Source organism: Henckelia pumila, chromosome 3 (genome assembly GCF_033568475.1).
Source record: "Henckelia pumila isolate YLH828 chromosome 3, ASM3356847v2, whole genome shotgun sequence".
Classification (NCBI taxonomy): domain Eukaryota; kingdom Viridiplantae; phylum Streptophyta; class Magnoliopsida; order Lamiales; family Gesneriaceae; genus Henckelia; species Henckelia pumila.
The window spans coordinates 53,180,964-53,201,397 of record NC_133122.1 but is presented as its reverse complement, the minus strand read 5'-3'; the positions used below and the strand labels follow the sequence as shown (position 1 = coordinate 53,201,397).

At 33.0% G+C, this 20,434-nt stretch overlaps 3 protein-coding genes across 3 annotated transcripts; all 3 read left to right on the top strand.

Moving 5' to 3' along the window:
* Positions 1 to 1,072: 1,072 nt before the first annotated feature.
* Positions 1,073 to 5,099, top strand: LOC140893324 (MLO-like protein 8). Its single transcript, XM_073302378.1, has 15 exons — positions 1,073 to 1,335; positions 2,039 to 2,096; positions 2,201 to 2,406; positions 2,513 to 2,629; positions 2,755 to 2,815; positions 2,906 to 2,994; positions 3,074 to 3,148; positions 3,231 to 3,319; positions 3,422 to 3,471; positions 3,573 to 3,613; positions 3,693 to 3,866; positions 3,953 to 3,988; positions 4,070 to 4,137; positions 4,222 to 4,282; positions 4,367 to 5,099. Exons 1-15 carry the CDS (start codon positions 1,207 to 1,209, stop codon positions 4,781 to 4,783), a joined length of 1,671 nt encoding a protein of 556 aa, XP_073158479.1. The 5' UTR covers positions 1,073 to 1,206; the 3' UTR covers positions 4,784 to 5,099.
* A 1,811-nt stretch (positions 5,100 to 6,910) lies between these two features.
* Positions 6,911 to 10,565, top strand: LOC140893323 (kinase-interacting protein 1-like). The gene is made up of 2 exons (XM_073302376.1): positions 6,911 to 7,281; positions 7,850 to 10,565. The coding sequence occupies exons 1-2, from the start codon at positions 7,188 to 7,190 to the stop codon at positions 10,477 to 10,479; spliced, it is 2,724 nt and encodes a 907-aa protein (XP_073158477.1). The 5' UTR covers positions 6,911 to 7,187; the 3' UTR covers positions 10,480 to 10,565.
* A 5,095-nt stretch (positions 10,566 to 15,660) lies between these two features.
* LOC140891244 (AP2-like ethylene-responsive transcription factor AIL7) lies at positions 15,661 to 19,976 on the top strand. Its single transcript, XM_073299634.1, has 10 exons — positions 15,661 to 15,808; positions 16,152 to 16,378; positions 16,802 to 17,291; positions 17,415 to 17,497; positions 18,376 to 18,384; positions 18,490 to 18,578; positions 18,672 to 18,745; positions 18,849 to 18,899; positions 18,989 to 19,065; positions 19,259 to 19,976. The coding sequence occupies exons 2-10, from the start codon at positions 16,249 to 16,251 to the stop codon at positions 19,696 to 19,698; spliced, it is 1,443 nt and encodes a 480-aa protein (XP_073155735.1). The 5' UTR covers positions 15,661 to 15,808; positions 16,152 to 16,248; the 3' UTR covers positions 19,699 to 19,976.
* The last annotated feature ends 458 nt before the right edge of the window (positions 19,977 to 20,434 follow it).

Sequence of the window (20,434 nt, the reverse complement as noted above, 5' to 3'; positions counted from 1 at the left end):
CCAGATCCAATCCCCCAACAAATTTGTTTAAACAATTTATATATCTTGTTTACACTTAATTAATATATTATGCTACATTAATATATAATAATAATATAGTTTTTGAGTTAATTATAAAATATTTGATTATATAGTCAAATGGAATTCCGTCGACCCCGAGTATTTGAAAAGAAACCCTTTAATTTTTAATATTTCTCTAATGATAATAAATGTATTCTTGAAGTTGCATTGTGCTATGCGATATAATGGATCGGTAATGTTAAGTATACACAATTAATTAAAACTAAAATCAATTAATGTTACAGTCTGCGATTATAATAGTAGAAGCAAATTGTATGAATTAATAATTTAGAAGAGTCAGAATGTTCTAATTATAAATAAAATAATATAGATGAGCAGTCGTTACAAGAAGTGGACAATTAAATTGGGAGGAAACGTAAGTCACTCATGTTGATATGTTCAATCAATCAATTGTTCTAGGATATATTTTAATCTAATCACGTAAGGTTTGCATACTTTAACTGCATGATATGATTTTTCAAATACAGTACTACATAAATAAATGTTTAATTTTCAAAATTTTATCCATCAATAGAAAATTCTGTTTAATGATTTAAAATTTTATTTCCCAGATATTATGTCTTTATGAGTATTTCTTTTTTTCATTAGAAAGCACATAACAGCTTATGAGTTATGAGCATATAATAAATCAAGAAACTTCAAATATTTATTATACATGTTAAGTTGGATTCATATTTTTGGGATTTAATCTTAACAATCACATAGATCGCATATGTCATTAATTTTTCGAATCAAGACTGAAATCAGACCGTTAATGACTGAACCAGAAAAATATCTCTCAATGTATTTAAATATGTATGTACCTTGAAATGGACAAATTGCATAATAATAATAATAATAATAATAATAAAAAAAATAGATCCGTGTTATTATTATTATAAAAAAAAAAAAGGGGGACAATGGGTTGACTTTTCAATAATCCGAGCGCGTACTTTCTGACGCAAATCAAGCTTTTTCATGGCCTATATATATATTCTTGAAGCAATTACCATTTTGATCGAATTACTCGCTCAAAATTAAAGAGATCAAGCAGCAGCCTTTTCTGTCTTAATCCTCAAACATCAAATATCTTCCTTAACATTTACGAGTGATAAATCTTATACTGTTCAAAGTTTTATTATAAACATGGCGGGCGAGGCGAAGGGTGCATCAAGAAATCTTGATCAGACCCCAACATGGGCAGTTGCTGGAGTTTGTGCAATCATTATAATCATCTCTATCGCCCTCGAGAAGGTCCTCCATAAAGCCGGAGCGGTAAGATTTTCTTCTTTTGATTCGAAAAGTTCCCCACTAGCTAGCACCATCTTCTGTGTACGTTTTGGGTTTGCAAATTTTTTTCGTTTGACGAGGTTTTTCCAGTCAAGTCCCATTCAGCTGGCTTGCGTTATTTGCTGCAGTTTTTATTCATGATTTCTCTTTAAGTTGACTTTCTTTGAGATGCACAGATCTATTGCTCTTCTCTTTTGGAAATCTGACGTTGTGGGTTGACTTTATTAGTGCTCTGCTTTCATTAACAGTACCGCTGATTTCTTTTTCTCAACGAGGTTCTCTTCTTTTTGTGTATTTGCTTCTAAATTAAAAAAAAATTGGCCCTGCCTGCCGACAAAATTTTTTTGGACGTGTGTAACTTCTGGATTTGTGATACAGATAATTAATTATTTTTTATTTCACAAATGGTATTTTATATATCCTCCAAACGATTTAAAAAATTGTAAGCCGAGTAGAATATGAAAGTCCCTTTTTCGTGATTCTTCTTAAGTTGTGAGCATATTCCTATACATAGCAAAGCCATTTATAGTTGAGACTCGAAAATTTAGGTGAGCAAAATAGTTTTGTGCTGATAAACTTGTGTCACATAATTTTTTCCTGTTCTTCAACTGTTACAACTTCACATAGAGTTACAGTTTGGTATGCATTTGTTCTACTGCTGCTTATTTCTATGTAATTGAATATACAGTGGTTGACGGTGAGACACAAAAGAGCTCTTTATGAGGCGTTGGAGAAGGTCAAAGCCGGTATAATATCTTAGCTTTTTTCTATTAAGCCTTGTGTGTGTATATAGGATTTAGAAATAAATTTTCTCGATTGATAACTTTGCCTCTGTGTTTCGTGGTGGCAGAGTTGATGATACTCGGTTTCATTTCGCTAATCCTCGTATTCAGCCAGTATTATATTGCTGACATATGCATACCGGTGCACGTTGCTGACACAATGTTGCCTTGCTCTGCAAAGGACATAAGTAAGAACACAGATAATCCGAAACGTAGACTCTTGTCTTATGAGCGTAGAGTCTTAGCCGCGAGCAAAGAGCCTGCTTGCAAGGAGGTGAACATGTGTTTCACTCTTTCTTGAATCATGATTTCATTGAATGCATGGGATGTGGATTGGTTTGGAGGTTTTGTTTTGGCATGCTGACACGAGGTTTTTACAGGGGCAAGTCTCTCTTATATCAGTGAAAGGACTGCATCAGATACACATCCTTATCTTCTTTTTAGCTGTGTTTCATGTTGCTTATAGCGCGATTACTATGGGGCTTGGAAAACTTAAGGTAATCCCATTCGCTTTTTTCGTTTCCTTTTCGGATAAAATAACCCATATCCAACTCACCGTGTTACAGCTTACAAGGGCCTTGATCCTGAGAAAACTCTAAATATTTTTACGTCTCTGTTGCAGACTCGTCGATGGAAGCAATGGGAGCAGGAGACTTCATCCCATGAGTACGAGTTTTCGCATGGTATTTCACAGTCTTCGTATCTTAATTTTAGCTCCTCATGACCACGGAAATGTACTCCTTCATTGATTTAACTATTTAACTGATCCACAGATTCCTCAAGATTCAGGCTTACACATGAAACGTCTTTCGTAAGGGCTCACACGAGTTTCTGGACCAGAATTCCCTTCTTCTTCTATATTGTATGATATACAGGCCTTTATCTCATTTTCATTGTTTGCTATTGAGTTCTTCATATTAAGAGGCATGTCTTTCATTCAGGGATGCTTCTTTAGACAGTTTTTCCGGTCTGTCAGCAAATCTGATTACTTGACCCTGCGGAACGGGTTCATTTCTGTAAGTTTGCTCCTCTGAACATATAAAATCAGTAAATGTATACTTCTTGTTTAGTTTTAACTTGATATTTTTGGTTTTTAAGGTTCATTTGGCACCTGGAAGTAAATTCGACTTCCAAAAATACATAAAAAGATCACTTGAAGATGATTACAAGACCGTAGTGGGAGTAAGGTAATAAATGATCCAACATATATCCTTGATTTTCTCACCAATTTTTAAAATCTCTAGCGATGGTTAATCTCTTTTTTTTTTTTTTTACATGATGTTAAACAGTCCAATATTGTGGGCATCGTTTGTTGTGTACCTGCTCATAAATGTCAGCGGTAAGTCTACTCTCTGCTTTCTTTTCTGAGATTGAATCATTATGTGCTGTGAAATTTTTTTCATTCTTGACATCTTTTTCCCACAAATATTTGTAAATCAGGGTGGAAGGCACTTTTTTGGGCATCATTACTACCTCTAGTCGTAAGTATCTGTAGTTGTCGTAAACATTTCAAGCGCATCAAGATATAAGTATCCCCCCTGATCATGCAACATTTCTCAGATAATCTTAGCCGTCGGCACGAAGCTGCAAGCTATTTTGACGAAGATGGCACTTGAAATAATCGAGAGGCATGCAGTAGTCCAAGGCATACCTCTTGTGCAGGGCTCGGATAAATACTTTTGGTTTGGTCGTCCCCAGTTGGTGCTGCAGCTTATACAATTTGCATTGTTTCAGGTATTAGAGCCAGCATTATGAGTGTAATTAATGGAAGCTAAAATAAGTAGTTGTGCTAATTGGTTTTTATTCGTCTGTCTTCGCAGAATGCCTTCCAAATCACATACTTTTTCTGGATTTGGGTAACTACTCATCTCCTCGAATCATATAGTATTTTAGGTGTTTATTTCCCTCTGAAATGAATTTTTCTCATGTTTCTCCAGTATGAATATGGTATCTCCTCTTGCTTCCATGATGACATCGGGTTCGTGATTGCGAAAGTTGCATTGGGGTAAGTCATATTCAGCCATCTGATACAAAAAAGACTTTGTGATTTCAGATTGTGGTCTAAAGTTTGTTGCTACTTGCATTATAGGGTGGCGCTCCTGTTCTTCTGCAGCTACATTACTCTTCCTTTATACGCCCTCGTGGCTCAGGTACCACTAAAGTCTTGTATATAAATTTCGTACCCCTCCTATACCAATATTCTCACATTAATAGCCTTCCATTAAATATAACAGATGGGCTCACACATGAAGAAAAGCATATTCGATGAACAAACATCAGCCGCTCTCAAGAAATGGCACATGGCTGTTAAGAAAAAGCACGGGGACAAACCAGGTAGTTCGCCAGCACGAACACTTGGAGAGGGGAGCATGAGCCCGGATGTCTCTTCAATGGGTTACCCAGTCCAATCCACGGGCGGAAAGTTCCAACATTACAAATCGACTCTTGGCCGTTCCACACATTCTGGATACGATGCATCGGATCAAATTGAAGATGAACCTCATGTACCAGCAGCGCTAGCAGCAAGGTCGAGTTTAATCATACGAGTGGACCGTGATATTGATCAAGATGACAGCGCAAGTTTACCTCATCCAGGGAATGAAAATAAAGCCGAAAACTTTTCATTTGGGAAGCCTGCTGCTGAGAAATGAAGCTGCCCACCATTGTGAACAAGTGGTGTGTACGTTTGGCAATTGTATAAAAACATGCGATATATCGAGTTTTTGTTCAAAACACCGAAAGCAGGTTTTCTTTCCCATTTTCTGATCATATATTTTGAAAACTTTAGTTGTCAATGCAATAATTGTAGAACAAGGATTTGACCAAATGGCGTGTAAGTAAGCTTCAAATAATCTGACGTCACATATACTAACAACATTAATGTCAAAGATTGAGTCCCCTACGTATCTTACTATTGATTATAAATGGACCAGACGAGCAAGATTTCAAACCAAATAGCTTGATTTAGGTCTTGTGTTTATTACAGCTGGTTTAAATACAAAACTAAATAAAATTATATGATCACTTTGTCATATAAGTTAACATAGGATTGTATTTTATCGGGAAAATATAACTCAAAAACCAAACAGGATAAGATTGTATTATCTATTATCTATTAATCTTATAAATATATGAGTTTCAATTGTAAATTTTTTAATTTGCCCTTCTTCATCTTACATACTATTATTATATTAATTAAATATTTTTGTCATTTCCAATGTTTTTTTAGGTTTTTCATTTTATTTTCTAGATTAGTCAAAAGTAATTAATTTTTGTCCATTTATTTATTTAAGGTATATTAATTGTTAATATTTAATTCATGTCTTAAATTTAAAAAATTATTAATTGAAATTTATCTTAATTTTGTGTCCATTGATTTATTATTCAAAGTAGATTAATTGTTAAATTTAATTCATTTCTTAAACTAAAAAATTATTATATTAATTGAAATATTTTGATATTTAATTTTGTTGCACTTTATTTATTATCATTTTTTATTTAATAATTAATATTTTGTATAATATGTTAATATTTAATTTTGTTGCACTTTAGTTATTATCATTTTTTATTTAATAATTAATATTTTGTCTAATATAGAACAACTATTACTTGATACAAAGAAATATTTTGTTTAAGAAATGAATTAAATTTAAAAATTAATCTACTTTGAATAATAAATCAATGGACACAAAATTAAGATAAATTTCAATTAATAATTTTTTATAATTTAAGACATGAATTAAATATTAACAATTAATATATCTTAAATAAATAAATGGACAAAAATTAATTACTCTTGACTAATCTAGAAAATGAAATGAAAAACCTAAATAAATATTGTAAATGACAAAAATATTTAATTAATAATAATAGTATGTAAGATAAAGAAGGGAAAATTAGATTATAATTAGAACTCATATATTTATAAGAGTAATAGATCTTGCTTTGTATCAAGTAATAGTTGTTCTATATTAGACAAAATATTAGTTATTAAATGAAAAATGATAATAACTAAAGTTCAACAAAATTAAATATTAACAATTAAATATTTAAATTAATATAATAATTTTTTAGTTTAAGAAATGAATTGAATTTAACAATTAATTTATTTTGAATAATAAATCAATGGACACAAAATTAAGATAAATTTTAATTAATAATTTTTTTAATTTAAGACATGAATTAAATATTAACAATTAATATACCTTAAATAAATAAATGGACAAAAATTAATTACTCTTGACTAACCTAGAAAATGAAATGAAAAACCTAAAAAAACATTGGAAATGACAAAAATATTTAATTAATAATAATAGTATGTAAGATAAAAAAGGGCAAATTAGAAAATTCACAATTGAAACTCATATATTTATAAGAGTATAATCTCTCCCTATATATAAAAAATCTCCCCCTTAGACACCATATTTTAAATTGCCGAAATTGCCCTTATTTAATATAAATATTATAATTTTATTTTTATTTGTTTTTTTTTATATTTCAAATTTTCATATTTTTCTGAACTAAAAATTATAGATAAGATAAATTGATAAATAAATTTTGAATTTATTTTTATATTATTTTATAAATGAAAAAAAATAAATTAAAATATTATCGAAAAAATAATACATAATATAAAATGTTAAATATATTATATGATTTTGTGTGCGATTATACTAGTGTATATATATATATATATTTTTTAAACCATTATTAAGAGAAGAAAAATTGGTGTATAAGGAAGGATAAAAAGGTGACAGCTTTCGTTTGTAGCTAAAAATGCCAAGCTGTTCAAGACAAGGGCAGTGGACGCCACGTTCATATTGTGTGACTGCCGATCACTGCTAATGCAGCGAAACCATCTCTCCACCAATCATGCATCCCATGACATTTCCATGATCTATTGTCACCATTCTTTTCTTGTCCCAAAATATCTGGGATCTTCTTCTTCAATTTAATTTCTCTGAAAAACTCCTCCTATTCCTTCTTGTCAAGGGGCCAAAGAAATGATCTTGTAAGATTTTTACGAGGAAGAATTAAGGATCGAAATATCGAAAGATGTTGCAGAGAGCTGCAAGCAATGCGTATTCATGGTGGTGGGCTAGTCACATACGCACCAAGCAATCCAAATGGCTGGATCAAAGCCTTCAGGGTAAAATTCCCTGCCATGCTGTAATTTGCTTCTTGTTTCATGATCTAGCTTATAAAAAATGGATCCATTTGATTAATCGTACGTGGTGTGTTCTGTTCTCTTTTTTAGTATCATTCTGAATGTGAAAGAAAATGTGTGATTGGTTCGTCTTGATCGGATGTGTCACCTTTCTTGAATTTATAGGACATTACTTTTTTGCCTTTGAAATCTTCCATTTTCAAGCCGTGATCATGAACTCTGAGAAATCTATATATTCAAAGCAAATCCTTCCTTTCAGGAACTTTTGTCACAGTAATGTGAATAAATAAATGATTATGATAGTGTTGTTCAGGGAAAAGTGGTTTGAATTAGTCTCACATTTTGTGATTTTGTTCCTACCTTTTACCAATTCAGATATTGGAGAAGGACAGAGGATTTTAATTATCAAATATGTTCCTCCATAGTCATGTTATTCCATGCAAAACTTTGAATTATTTTTTCATTTGAGGTTGTGGTTTCTGCTGGTTCTGCCTCATTTACATGCCTTGGATATCTTTTGCATGCTTTCAAATGTTCTATGGCATTTTAGATATGGAAGAAAAGGTGCATGATATGCTGAAGCTCATAGAAGAAGATGGAGATTCCTTTGCCAAGAGAGCTGAGATGTACTACAAGAGGAGGCCAGAGCTTATAACATCCGTAGAAGAAGCTTACAAGGCTTTTCGAGCATTGGCTGATCGTTACGACCTCTTGTCCAAAGAACTTCAGAATGCCAACCATACAATTGCCACTGTTTTCCCAGAGCAGGTTCAGTTTGCAATGGACGAAGATGATGAACCAGTCTCGGCAAAAATGACCAAGAGTTTCCAATTACCAGACATAGGAAACGCTCCAAACGCTCCAAAAGCGCCCATTAAAGATCTAAAAGGCCTGATAAGCACAGCTTCGAAGCAACTGCAAGCCAAGAAATTATCAAAAACTAATAAAGTTGTTCAAAAATCTGGTTTAACTAAGGAAGAAGCTGTTGAAGAGATTGATAAGCTTCAGAAAGATATTCTAGCATTACAAACTGTTAAAGAGTTTGCTAAGAGTTCATACGAAAGCGGGCTTTCTAAGTATTGGGGGACTGAAAACCAGATAATGGAAATGCAACAAACCATTTGCAGGTTGCAGGACGAATTCAATGTTGATGCGGTTATTGAGGATGATGAAGCTAGGACGTTGATGGCTGAAGCAGCACTTAAATCATGTCAAGAAACATTGATTCAGTTGCAGGATAAACAAGAAAGGTCTGCCATTGAGGCGAGAGAGGAGTCACTGAAGATCGAAGCTGCTCATGAGAGACTCGAGTCCCTCAAGAAAGAGTTTCTGAATGATGGAACTGATGAGGAAAAGATGAATGAGGATGATAAAACTTCAAACTTTGAGGATGAATCACAAAGCTCGACTATAGATGTGGTTGAAGTGATACAAGAGGTGGCGGGCGTCGAGGCATCATCTGTGAATAATCAACAAGATTTAGAATCTCTCACGGTGACAGAAATGGCTGAGAAGATAGACAAACTTGTGAACGAGGTGATCAGCCTGGAAACTGTGGTGTCATCTCAAACGGTCCTTATCAACACCTTAAGAACAGAAGCAGACGATTTCCATTCGCAGATTCAAAGATTGGAAGATGAGAAGGTGACCTTGATTAATAGCACGCACATCTTGACCACCAGGTTGAAAGAAATGGACGAAAAGATGCGCAAGCTTCAGGATCTGAACAAGAATTTGGAAAACCAAAACAGAAATCTACAAACAAATTTCGCAGAAGCACGTAACAGTTTGGATCACCTGTCTGAGAAATTAAGTAGCATCAAGCCAGATGAAGAGCAAGAGGAGACAAGTTCAGTTAGAAATGAGTCAGTTTTGCCAAGTTCAGGTGGCGGTGAAAAATTCTTGAGCAGTTCGAAAACAGAAGACTCGGTGGACGTAAAAGAAATTGACAAGACAGTTGAAAGCACGAATGCATCATCAGGTAAAAGTTCAACTAAAAAAACCGTCACATTCTTGGATCAGAAACAGAAGGAACAAATCCTGGTGGATCATTCAGATGATCTTATTAATGCTCAAGCAATACAAAATACGGAGAAAGAAGAAGAACTAAACTGGCAGCAGATGCTCTTGACAGGAATGGAGGATAGAGAGAAAATTCTGCTGAAAGAGTATACCACGATTTTAAGAAATTACAAGGATGTCAAGAAGAAGCTCAGTGACATTGAGAAGCAAGACAGGGATAGCCAATTTGATATCATAGTGAAAATGAAAGAGCTGAAGGATGCTATAGCAAAAAGAGATGAAGAGATTCATCGTCTACGCCAAAAACTAAACATGTTTCAAGAAAATAAGGACATCAAGGTAGACTCTGTTCCAGACGAACGAGGGGTTAAACCCGAGGCTGGAGGTGATGGCCTTGAAGAAAATCCCTTGATAAACGAGGAAGGTGACATGAAGTTAGTTTTTATCGATAGAACATCATCCATCTCAGCAGTTGAAGAAAAACTTCGTATGGACATCGACGCAATATTGGACGAGAATTTGGATTTCTGGTTAAGATTCAGCACTGCTTTTCATCAGATTCAGAAATTCAAAACTGAAGTTCAAGATTTGCAGGATGAAATACTGAAACTTCTAGAGAAGAAGATGCAAGTGGGAAGTGTTACAACCGAGCAAAAATCAGAAGTCCGGCCAATCTACAAGCACCTAAGGGAGATTCAAACCGAGCTAACTGTTTGGTTGGAACAAAGCGTGTCTTTAAAAGATGAACAGAAACGAAGATTTGCATCATTATGCAGCATTCAAGAGGAGATTACGAAAGCTCTGAAAGAAGGTGTTGAAGGGGAAGAAATTAGATTTAGCAGCCATCAAGCTGCAAAATTCCAAGGAGAAATCTTGAACATGAAACAAGAGAACAATAAGGTTCGCGATGAACTACAAGCTGGTCTTGATCATGTCAGCACGCTGCAACTTGATATCGAAAAATCGCTAAGAAAGTTGAATGAAGAGTTTGGGATCTGCAGTGATCAACAGCAACTGAAGCAGGCCATGAGCAGGTCACGAATCCCTTTACGATCATTTATTTTTGGAACGAAACCGAAGAAGCAGAAGCATTCTATTTTATCTTGTATGCATCCAAATAGAAGATTCCCTCTCATGAGAGGTAATACACATACATAAAAGCTCTTTGAAACACTTGGATCTTTCCTTTTCAAGCTCGAATATTGTTTTTCGTTGTTCAATTCTTTTAAGAAGTTGGCACTCATACAATTCATATGTTGTTGATTTATGATAATATTTTTTACGTTCCTAAATTTCAAAGTAGACCAAGCTAGACTACGAAATCTTGAGCCTCTCTGTTTAAACTTTGGTTTCTGTTAAGAGGAAGCAATCATATATGGTTGATTCCACTCTCACTAATCACTATGAGGATCAATCAACTTTTGAAAGAATCAGGCATGCCTGATAATGGAAGAGACGGAATTTGGGTTTTTCATTATTTCATTTTATTTTATTCATAAAATATGGATAAATTTGAATTGAGACTTAATAAAAAAAATAAAATATATATAGTCTTCAAATGAAACAGATAAGAGGGATAACTTCAATATAAATCAAATCCTTTGCTCCAAACATCATTATTCCCAGCTTCCTGTAGCCCACGAATCACGAAACAAAACTATGGGCCTTTTTAGGGCCCAATTAGTAACCTATTCACTGAGTCCATTGGATAATACAAAGCCCATCTGGTAGTAACTAGTACGTACTACTTGGATTATAACCCTCATTCCCTCGAGCAGTGGTATTGGCAACTAATTAATAAATCGCCCCGATTTTCTCCTAATTCATGAGTATCATCTCTATTTTGTTTTGGTCATTTTGGGATTTTGTTACTGTTTTCTTGAACCTAACTCACCTCAAAAGCTAGTTCAAGAGGTGAGAGTTGCCCTTGTCTATATTAAGGGCTCCCAAAAACTTTATCCAACCGATGTGAGACAATATTCAACATCATCCACTAAGCATAAAGAAAATTCTCACACAAATAGGGGTTAACATGGCAGAAATCTAGGTCATGTCATATATATATATATAGATATATCATAGTACTGTGAGGAGAGAATCCTAGATAGGTTAAGATATTAATTAAAGAATATTATTCTAACTAACGAAGATTGAGACCGAAAGCGCACGTGCGTGTCTCCGTAATTATCGAGATAATTTCGAGTCAAAAGATGCTACGCACGTGAAATCCCAGTCAAAGGTCAAAAGGAGTGATTGCATTTACATTTACAACTAAATAGTTTAAGAAAAATAAAATAATGGGATAAGAACGATGATGAGGATCAAATTCTTTAGCCATAGTTGATATTATTGACCAAATATGAATCGTGGCATGCATGTTACTGCTGAATAAAACAATTATCTGATAATAATAATAATAATAACTAAGTACGTTGTTTATTTAATTATTTTGTCAGTTAATTTGGTCGAAAATTTGTAACGATAATGGTGCTCCCTTATTTTGAAATTACGTGCAACAATTAAACACAATGAATATGACGAAATGAAAAAAACATAAAATAACGTCGGTTGTATATATATAATATATATAGTTACATTTTAACGTTTGACACCAAGCTAAAAATAAGATAAAAGTTGGAGTTAATTCGCAGGTGATCCAATGAATCTTGCTCTGATTCAATTTTATAAGGCGTGCCCTGGATTTCACATAATATTGTAACATTTAGTACTGATCATTAATTCGTTTTTTTGCTGCAACTTTGTAGTGCAGCCATATATATAATATATAATATATAATTATACACAAGCATTTTTTTTTATCAAACAAGCATTTATTTAGTACGCAAATACGTACAAATATATATGTATAAAGCAAAGCACGTGTTGTGTCATAATATGGCGTTTTAATTGAAAAGACTTTAATGTCAGCCAAAATTCAATGAAAAATCATAATTTAATACGATTTCATTTTTCAGGTTTATTATGGATTAATTAATCAAATTGAGTTACACTTACAGCTGATTGATTGAAATCTAATTACATCTCTCTTTATTTTTTCTTAATTTTCACTGCACTCCTTTAAGATTTCATATTCATATATAACCAAAAAAATGAGATGTCATATTAATATAATTAATGGCTTTTGTTTTCTGGTTCGAAACAGTATATTGCCTGTTTGATCGTGTGTTTTTTTATACATGATGACAATCACAACTCACAAGCTTAATTGGAGTATATATTATAAATTTTTAATTGAATTATTATCTTATTAATTTGGAATATTCATTCAATATAAAAGTATCCAATATATATATATATTTATATTAAATTAAAATTTTCTATTTATAGATATAACAAATAATAATGCAATGATCGGGGCGGGATGCACCGCTGTCCCAACAAATCAACCATGTTTACGTGTTGGTTGCATGAATCCAAATGTTGAATTCTCCCGTGTGTCGCCCGCAATTATCTTCATTTTCATTATTATAATATCATTAAAAGTTTTTTATTTTATTTTTTGTCTATATTAAAAAAAAAAATTTCTTAAATTTAACTTTGTCTATTTCAATTTTCACGCGCAATTATTTTTTATACAATCGAGATACCATAAAATCGAAAATTTTAAGAAAAAAAGCCTATATAAAAACGTTAGGTGGTAGCGAAGGGTCATCTATTATCTAATATATATGCTTAAGCAGTCGCTTAGACGATACATAGACGGTTTTTTTATAAATATTTTCATTAATTATAAAAATATATAAAATATTTTATAATATAGTGACGGTCTACGCAGGGGCGTAGTTAGAAAATTTTAATTTGGTGGGCAATTTATTTTCCATAACATATGCATAAATGCAAAAAATAAAAAAAAAATGCAGCACATTACATTTGAATATGGTCAATAAATCTAAAATACTAAATAGCACGATTTCAGTAAAATATAAAGATTTTTTCATGCATATAAGATTTGAGGTTATGACATCTTATATTATATTTTTGTCAGGTAAATAACTCCAAATCTATTTTAATACTTATAAATTTTAAATTTATAATTTAAATAAATAGTAAAAATAAAAGATGATAAATTTATTTTGGATATGAAATACAATACCTAATTTATTCAAAACAATCAAAATTCAAATATTGGCTCTTCGTTCGACAACTTCACTTAAATTTATATCACAAAATATAGTGAGACAAAAATTTTTATTTTTGTATATTAAAAACACAAGCAACAAATAGTGGTTAAATCGAAATAAATATAAGAAGATTGGGAAGAAAAAAATTGTTGGGTTAGAGAGTTGAGCACCTTTCATTTATATAAAAAAAAATCAAGGAATTAATTGATTTTTTTGACAAAAGTTGTAAATAATTAGAATTCTTTAGTATTGAGCTTTAATTAAAAAAATACTTGAGCCAAAAAATTCTGCTGAGCAAGAGCCCACCTTTGCCCCTACGCCCTTGCGTCTACGGCTCCCAGTCAACTCCTTTCAAAATAGTGATCATTTTTAATTAAATTGGAAATAATAATAAATTCTATATATCATATAGTGAAAGAGTATATTTTTGATTTCGATCTATTGATCATTAGCAATTGAATTGATGACTATTTTTATAAGTTAATATATAATTTGAAGTTTTTTTTAGCAAATATAATTTGATGATGTCATATCATCAGATGAAATCGATTAACATAGATAACTCAAACTCCTCATATATATATATATTAAATGTTAACTATTATATATCATTATTATAATTTGTACTGATGTTTTTAATTAATTCTTAATAGCTGGTGTTGAAAAAAAATATACGCATGCAAGAGACTGCAACTTTTGGACGCATGCATCATACTATAAATATATATATAGTTATATTATATATATAATTATTTAGTCATATTTTTTTTAATAACTTTAGTCATATTATTTATTATTGGGTACATGATTTATAAAAAAGTCAAGTTTTATGAGAAAGTCATAGTTTAGTCACGCATATTTCACATTACAAAGATTATTGAAATAAATTCAACTTAAAATGGCATGGACGTGCGTGACGTTGGAAACCTTATTCACTACTGACTCATCAAATCCATTGTTATATATAGAAAACAAGCATATTAATTAATAAGTTTTCATAATTCAAAAAGTTTTGTATCCCGTGAATATATACATTAATCGTATACCAACAACATCTTTCATCAACACATATACATAGTAATAGATACATACATAATGTATGATAATCAATTAATATACAAGATACATGGACACAAAATTAAAATTAATTATCTACGTCGTCAACGACTTCAAATCGATATGTTAGATCTTACCCTATGGGTATTACCCAATGTGATAAATGACAATTACTGGTTGATTCAAATCATATGGTCTCACTGAATTATATGGGACTAACACGATTTAAACAAATAAGATACAAACACATGTCCCATGGGGTAATATCCATGGGGTAGGTTGAAATTTTTCCTCCAAATCATAATTTCAGTTACTTTTAATCAATTGTTTAAAATAAATAATTTTTGAAAATAGAAACGAGGCTTATTTCCAAGTGGTATTCACCTTAATTATTTCAATATATATATATATATTTAAAAAAAATCCAACACATTATATATCTATACTATATATTAAGTCAGAACACCTTAATTGGTTTTTTGATATGTTCAATCTCAAATTACAAAAAAAAAAAAAAAAAAAAAACTCATAAATTGTCAAATGATAAAAAAAAATCCCATAAATTGTCAAATAACAAAAAAAAACATATGTATTAAAATCAATTAAACACTTTAAAAATAAAAATTATATTAAATACATACATGTACACAACACACGATATTATTTATTATGTTACCACTAGTATATATTATGGTGGAATAACCATATACAAATGAAGCATGCATTTACATTTATATTTATAAACTGTTTGATTTGGTCGATGGGGGTGTAGGAATCCAAAAGTTGGCAAAAACAACGAAACACCACTGATGCATTAATAAACAAAAATTCAAATCATGCTCCAAACAAAACGAGCAGTCGCCCGGATCTTTCGCTTCCTTTGCTAAGCAGACAAATTTTCCAATTCGCAGAGCCAACACCTCCAAAAGTCACTCCTCTAATTCCTCCACATATAATAATATTTATAACATAGCTAGAGATTAGTAAAATACAAGTTACATAAATATAATAAAAAAAATATGTATGAATCCTAGCTCCCTCTGGTTTTACGCCGAATATGGCAGATTTGTACCGCCTCTTTCTCCCCATTATATTCCTCCACCTGTCCCCTCTTTTCTCTCTTCCCTCGTTTACTTTTCACTATCGCCTTGCGTTTGTATGTATATGTATATGTCCCCGTGTGTTATATGATATGAGTGCAGGGGTGAAGCCACGGCAAACCATTTTTCTCACTCACATATGCTTGCTGGGATTCTAGCTAAGCTAAGCTAAGCTAAGCTGTATCTTGAGTAATTTTCTAGCATCTTTTTAACTTTTGCATGTGCTTGCTTTAGATCCCTTCAATTGAATCTAATCTATACCCCTTTTCTTTAAGTTTAAATATGAATGTTTCTTTTACTTCTACAATGTTAAACTGTCTCCATTACTTCAAAGTTCAACTCTTTATGGCTAATGGTTGATCTTTGATTAAAGAGGTTTGATTATATATTAACCATGTCTCCTCTCGCAATCATTTAATTTCCTCTTAAACTTTACTTAATAGATTATAGTATGTATACATATACAAAGTGTGTGTACGCGAAATTATTACTACTGTTTCTTTAACTTTGTTTGTCCTTGTGCTTTATGCAGTCTTTTGAGAGTAATTTGTGGTCTTCCAAAGTCAGATTGCAAGTTTTTTTGAGGTGAAGTTGAGGAATCTGAAGAAGGTTTTGGTAGAAGCAAGAAAATGGCACCTGAAAACAATTGGCTATCGTTCTCTCTGCAATCTTCAGTGGATCAAATGCTCAACCCTTCTAATTCCCAGTCTGCTGACTCTCACCATTTCTACTCCTTTTCTGATAATTTCTATGCCAATGGTAGGGCTCTGTCATAGCCCAACTTCAAATTTCCATTACATGTTATTAATTTATATTATTATTATTATTATATGTATTAATTAATGTGCATGTACGTGTATGTTTGAGTAAATTATGGATATCTTGCATATACCTCCATGTTTCGGTTTGTTTGCTGAGCAGACCAAGTTTGAATAAAAGCACAAAGGACAACAAAAATGCACCCGTGTATATCATTTTCCCTACATTTTTTTTTTCCTTCTCAATCCAATATTCGTCATACTTTTTACGACCTCGAGCTTTCGGTCGGTTATTATTTGTTATTTTTCCACTCAATATTTATTTGCAAATTAAATTGTGAATTTTGTGACTTCTTCGCAGCTCATAATCATATCATTCTGATTTTTCCCGTGTTTCTTTCTTCTTCTTTTCTTTTCTCTGAAGTTGAAAACCATCAACTTGTAAGCTACATGGATTCATCGTCGCAAGTGCAGCCGCCGCCGAAGCTGGAAGATTTCTTCGGGGGCGACTCAACGGAAACGCAAGATTCGAGCTTGACTCACATATACGACCACAGCCACCACACTGGAGGCGGCGCAGGCTACTTCTTCAGCCATGGAGAGCAGCAAGAACTCAATAACATCACTGGGTTTCAGGCATTCTCCGGAAACTCGGGCTCCGAAGTGGATGACACGTCGTTCGGAGGACAAATCCAGTCTCCCGTGGAATCTGGAAGCGAACTCGCCGCCTATTCTCAGTTCCCTTTTGCTGCTACAACAAATGCTTTGTCTTTAGGAGTTAATAGTAAGAATGGTTTGTGCACTGAGAATAATACGGCCAGTTGCAAAACCATTGTTTCTGTTGACTCCGATAGTTCCAAGAAAATTTCTGATACTTTTGGTCAAAGAACTTCCATCTACAGAGGCGTTACTAGGTACTGATTTAATTTGTTTTTTCATTTCTTGATATTAATGTCAAGAACCCTTCTTCTTTTTTTTTAATTTTTTGGACAGAAAAAAGTTGATTAATCTGATTTTGATAATGGTGGTTCTTGCAGACATAGATGGACAGGAAGATATGAAGCTCATCTGTGGGATAACAGCTGTAGAAGGGAAGGCCAAGCAAGAAAAGGGCGTCAAGGTATATATCCTACAAAATTTTGGGTGTCAAATGAAATAATGAGGTGAAAATCAGGGTGTTCCATGGAAAATTTGTTCAATCTTTCAATCAAACTTTTTATGTGATGATTGATTGACTGGAATATGCATGCACAAAGTGTACTTCAATCTTTCACTGATTTGATCAGATGTGCCGCCATTTTTGTTCATGTTCTGGGGCTGTCCTTTGTACAAATATATTCTGCATTCATTCTAGTTATTCTGTATCATCCTTAGGTTTATAGGTGGAGATTTAATTTGTCGGAGTTAATATAATAAGATATATATATAACATAGAAGAATCAATAATTAAGTCAAATTAGCTACCAGATTTTGGAAAATGGTCTTGATTGATCTAGTCCAGTCAAACTATTTGAATGAATTAATCATTTATCTTAGTATTAGAAATCCAAGTTCATGGAAAAATATACAGCATCAAGAAGAAAATCGAGTCAAGACGAAACAGTTTAATTTCTTGGTCCCCACACCCTTTCTTTTGGTGCCCACACCGCTATAGCCTACATCAGGGCTAGACTTATTTTTCTGAACAATAATGAATGAAATTCTGAATAATTTCAGACTACTTTTCCACTTTTTTCTTTTTTCTTTCTTCTGTCAAAGACCCTTGATGGGTTTGACCAAAGTTTCCATCCCCAATATGAAATGTAAATGAACTGACCACGAATATGACAGACAACCTGATCATCTTAATTAGGAATTGTGATTTGTTGTGCTATTTTTTTTTTATTCCGCGTAATTTAAGTCATTACACGAGCTATGTTCTAACGAGCTTTACTCTTTGTTTGGATCGGGGTCGTATTTTAAACCGGATGCTGCTATATCCTGGACTATATTCTGCAGTTTATTTGGGTAAGATACCTTGTTTGCTATGCTTTTTATGGGCTATATATATTGTACATTGTGCAATATAATTGTATGTGTCCATTATTTACTATGGACTCTCTGGGAATGCAGGTGGTTATGACAAAGAAGAGAAAGCAGCACGGGCATATGATTTGGCAGCTTTGAAATATTGGGGTTCTACTGCTACTACAAACTTCCCTGTAACTTTACGTACTCTTCTTCCAACTTTAATGATAGGTTCTTTGGACTTGAGACATAAACTAAATGTAAATGTAAATATTTTCTCATTTTAGATCTCCAATTATACTAAAGAAATAGAGACTATGAAGAATGAGACAAAACAAGAATTCATTGCCTCTCTTCGAAGGTTTGTTTATCCTTATATATGTTCTTGAACTTTTTGATCAATGACCAAAATTAAATCAGATATGTCAAAATTTTCTGATGAAAAACTTATTGACTATCTCCAGGAAAAGCAGCGGGTTCTCGAGAGGAGCATCCATCTATAGGGGTGTTACAAGGTTTGATGTCTTATTTTACAGTATAGGTCTGTGTTGATCCTGTTATCTTTTAGTCGTCTTCATCGTTACAGTGTGTTGAATTTGTTTAGGCATCATCAACAAGGCCGATGGCAAGCGAGGATTGGTCGAGTTGCAGGGAATAAAGATCTATACCTCGGTACATTCGGTACGTATAGATATGTTACTTTTAATCAACTAACAACTTTTGATGGAGTGCATGAAAGAACCACATATATGAGTTAAAAGAATAGGAGCATTCTTGAGCCATTTTGAATATTAGATTTAGATATAGTAGAGAAGATTGGAATCATGCTCGAACAATTTATAATTTACTAATTATGCATTATCATGATTGACAGCAACTGAGGAGGAAGCAGCTGAGGCATATGACATAGCTGCAATAAAGTTCAGAGGAGTGAATGCAGTGACTAATTTTGAGATGAACCGATACGACGTGGAAGCCATCTCCAAGAGCTCTCTACCCATCGGAGGAGCCGCGAAAAGGCTGAAACTCTCTCTTGAATCGGAAGAAACGCAACCTGTAAGCAACATCCTTCAAACTCCATCATGCAGCAACAACGGCGGCGGCAGCAGCAGCAGCATCAGTTTCGGTTCAACCCCAACTGTTTCCAGCATCCCTTGTGGCATCCCATTCGAAACTTCAGTGCCCTTCTACCACCACAACTTCTTTCAACACCTCCAAACAAGCAACTCAGTTGGGACCGACTCGTCTGCCACGGCGATGCCTTTCATGTCGTCCCAACCGGACTTCTTCATTTGGCCTCACCAGTCATATTAACAAACACTGATGATCTACTGATGTTTAATAACCGTAGTTTTTATTTGTTGGATTTGTCGAATCTAACCCGGTAAGAGCTAGGATAAGTTTTCACTCTGATAAAACAAAAACGGCTTTAGATCTTTAGGTAGAAGCTGGAACTATGTAAAAGTAAGCTTATTTTCATTAGCTTTGCCTATAACATGTAAGCTGAAAGATGAGCAGGAGCTCTCTGGTTATGGATTAATTTTCAACCTTTTTTCCATTACTGGATCAGCTCTTGCCTTTTTCATGGATCAGTAAATGAAAATCATACAAAATCAATTCATTACTTTTATCACAGCACTGTTTTATGGCGTATCCTTTTTTTAACTTCAGTTTTAAAAACTATTAGCTAGCAAAATATTTTAAATTTTAATTTCATTAGATCACCTAGCTGTAGTGAAATTTTCTGCAACCCGAGGGACAGCAAGGATCCACCTAAACCATCAGCAAACGAGCAATCCATATATGTCCAAACGGGTTTGAAGATGTGGGATGGACCAATTCCTTATTTGGGCTTTATTTTGGCAGGATTCGTGTCCAAAAGAATTTGAAGATGTGGGATGGCCCAATTCGTGATTTGGGCTTTATTTTAATTCTCTCCTGCAATCTGCAATATATGTGCATGTGTCTAATTTAACACAGTTTTTTTTTAAGAATAATGTTAAAAGTACAATTAATGTTATACTATATTTACAAAAATTATATCTAGAGA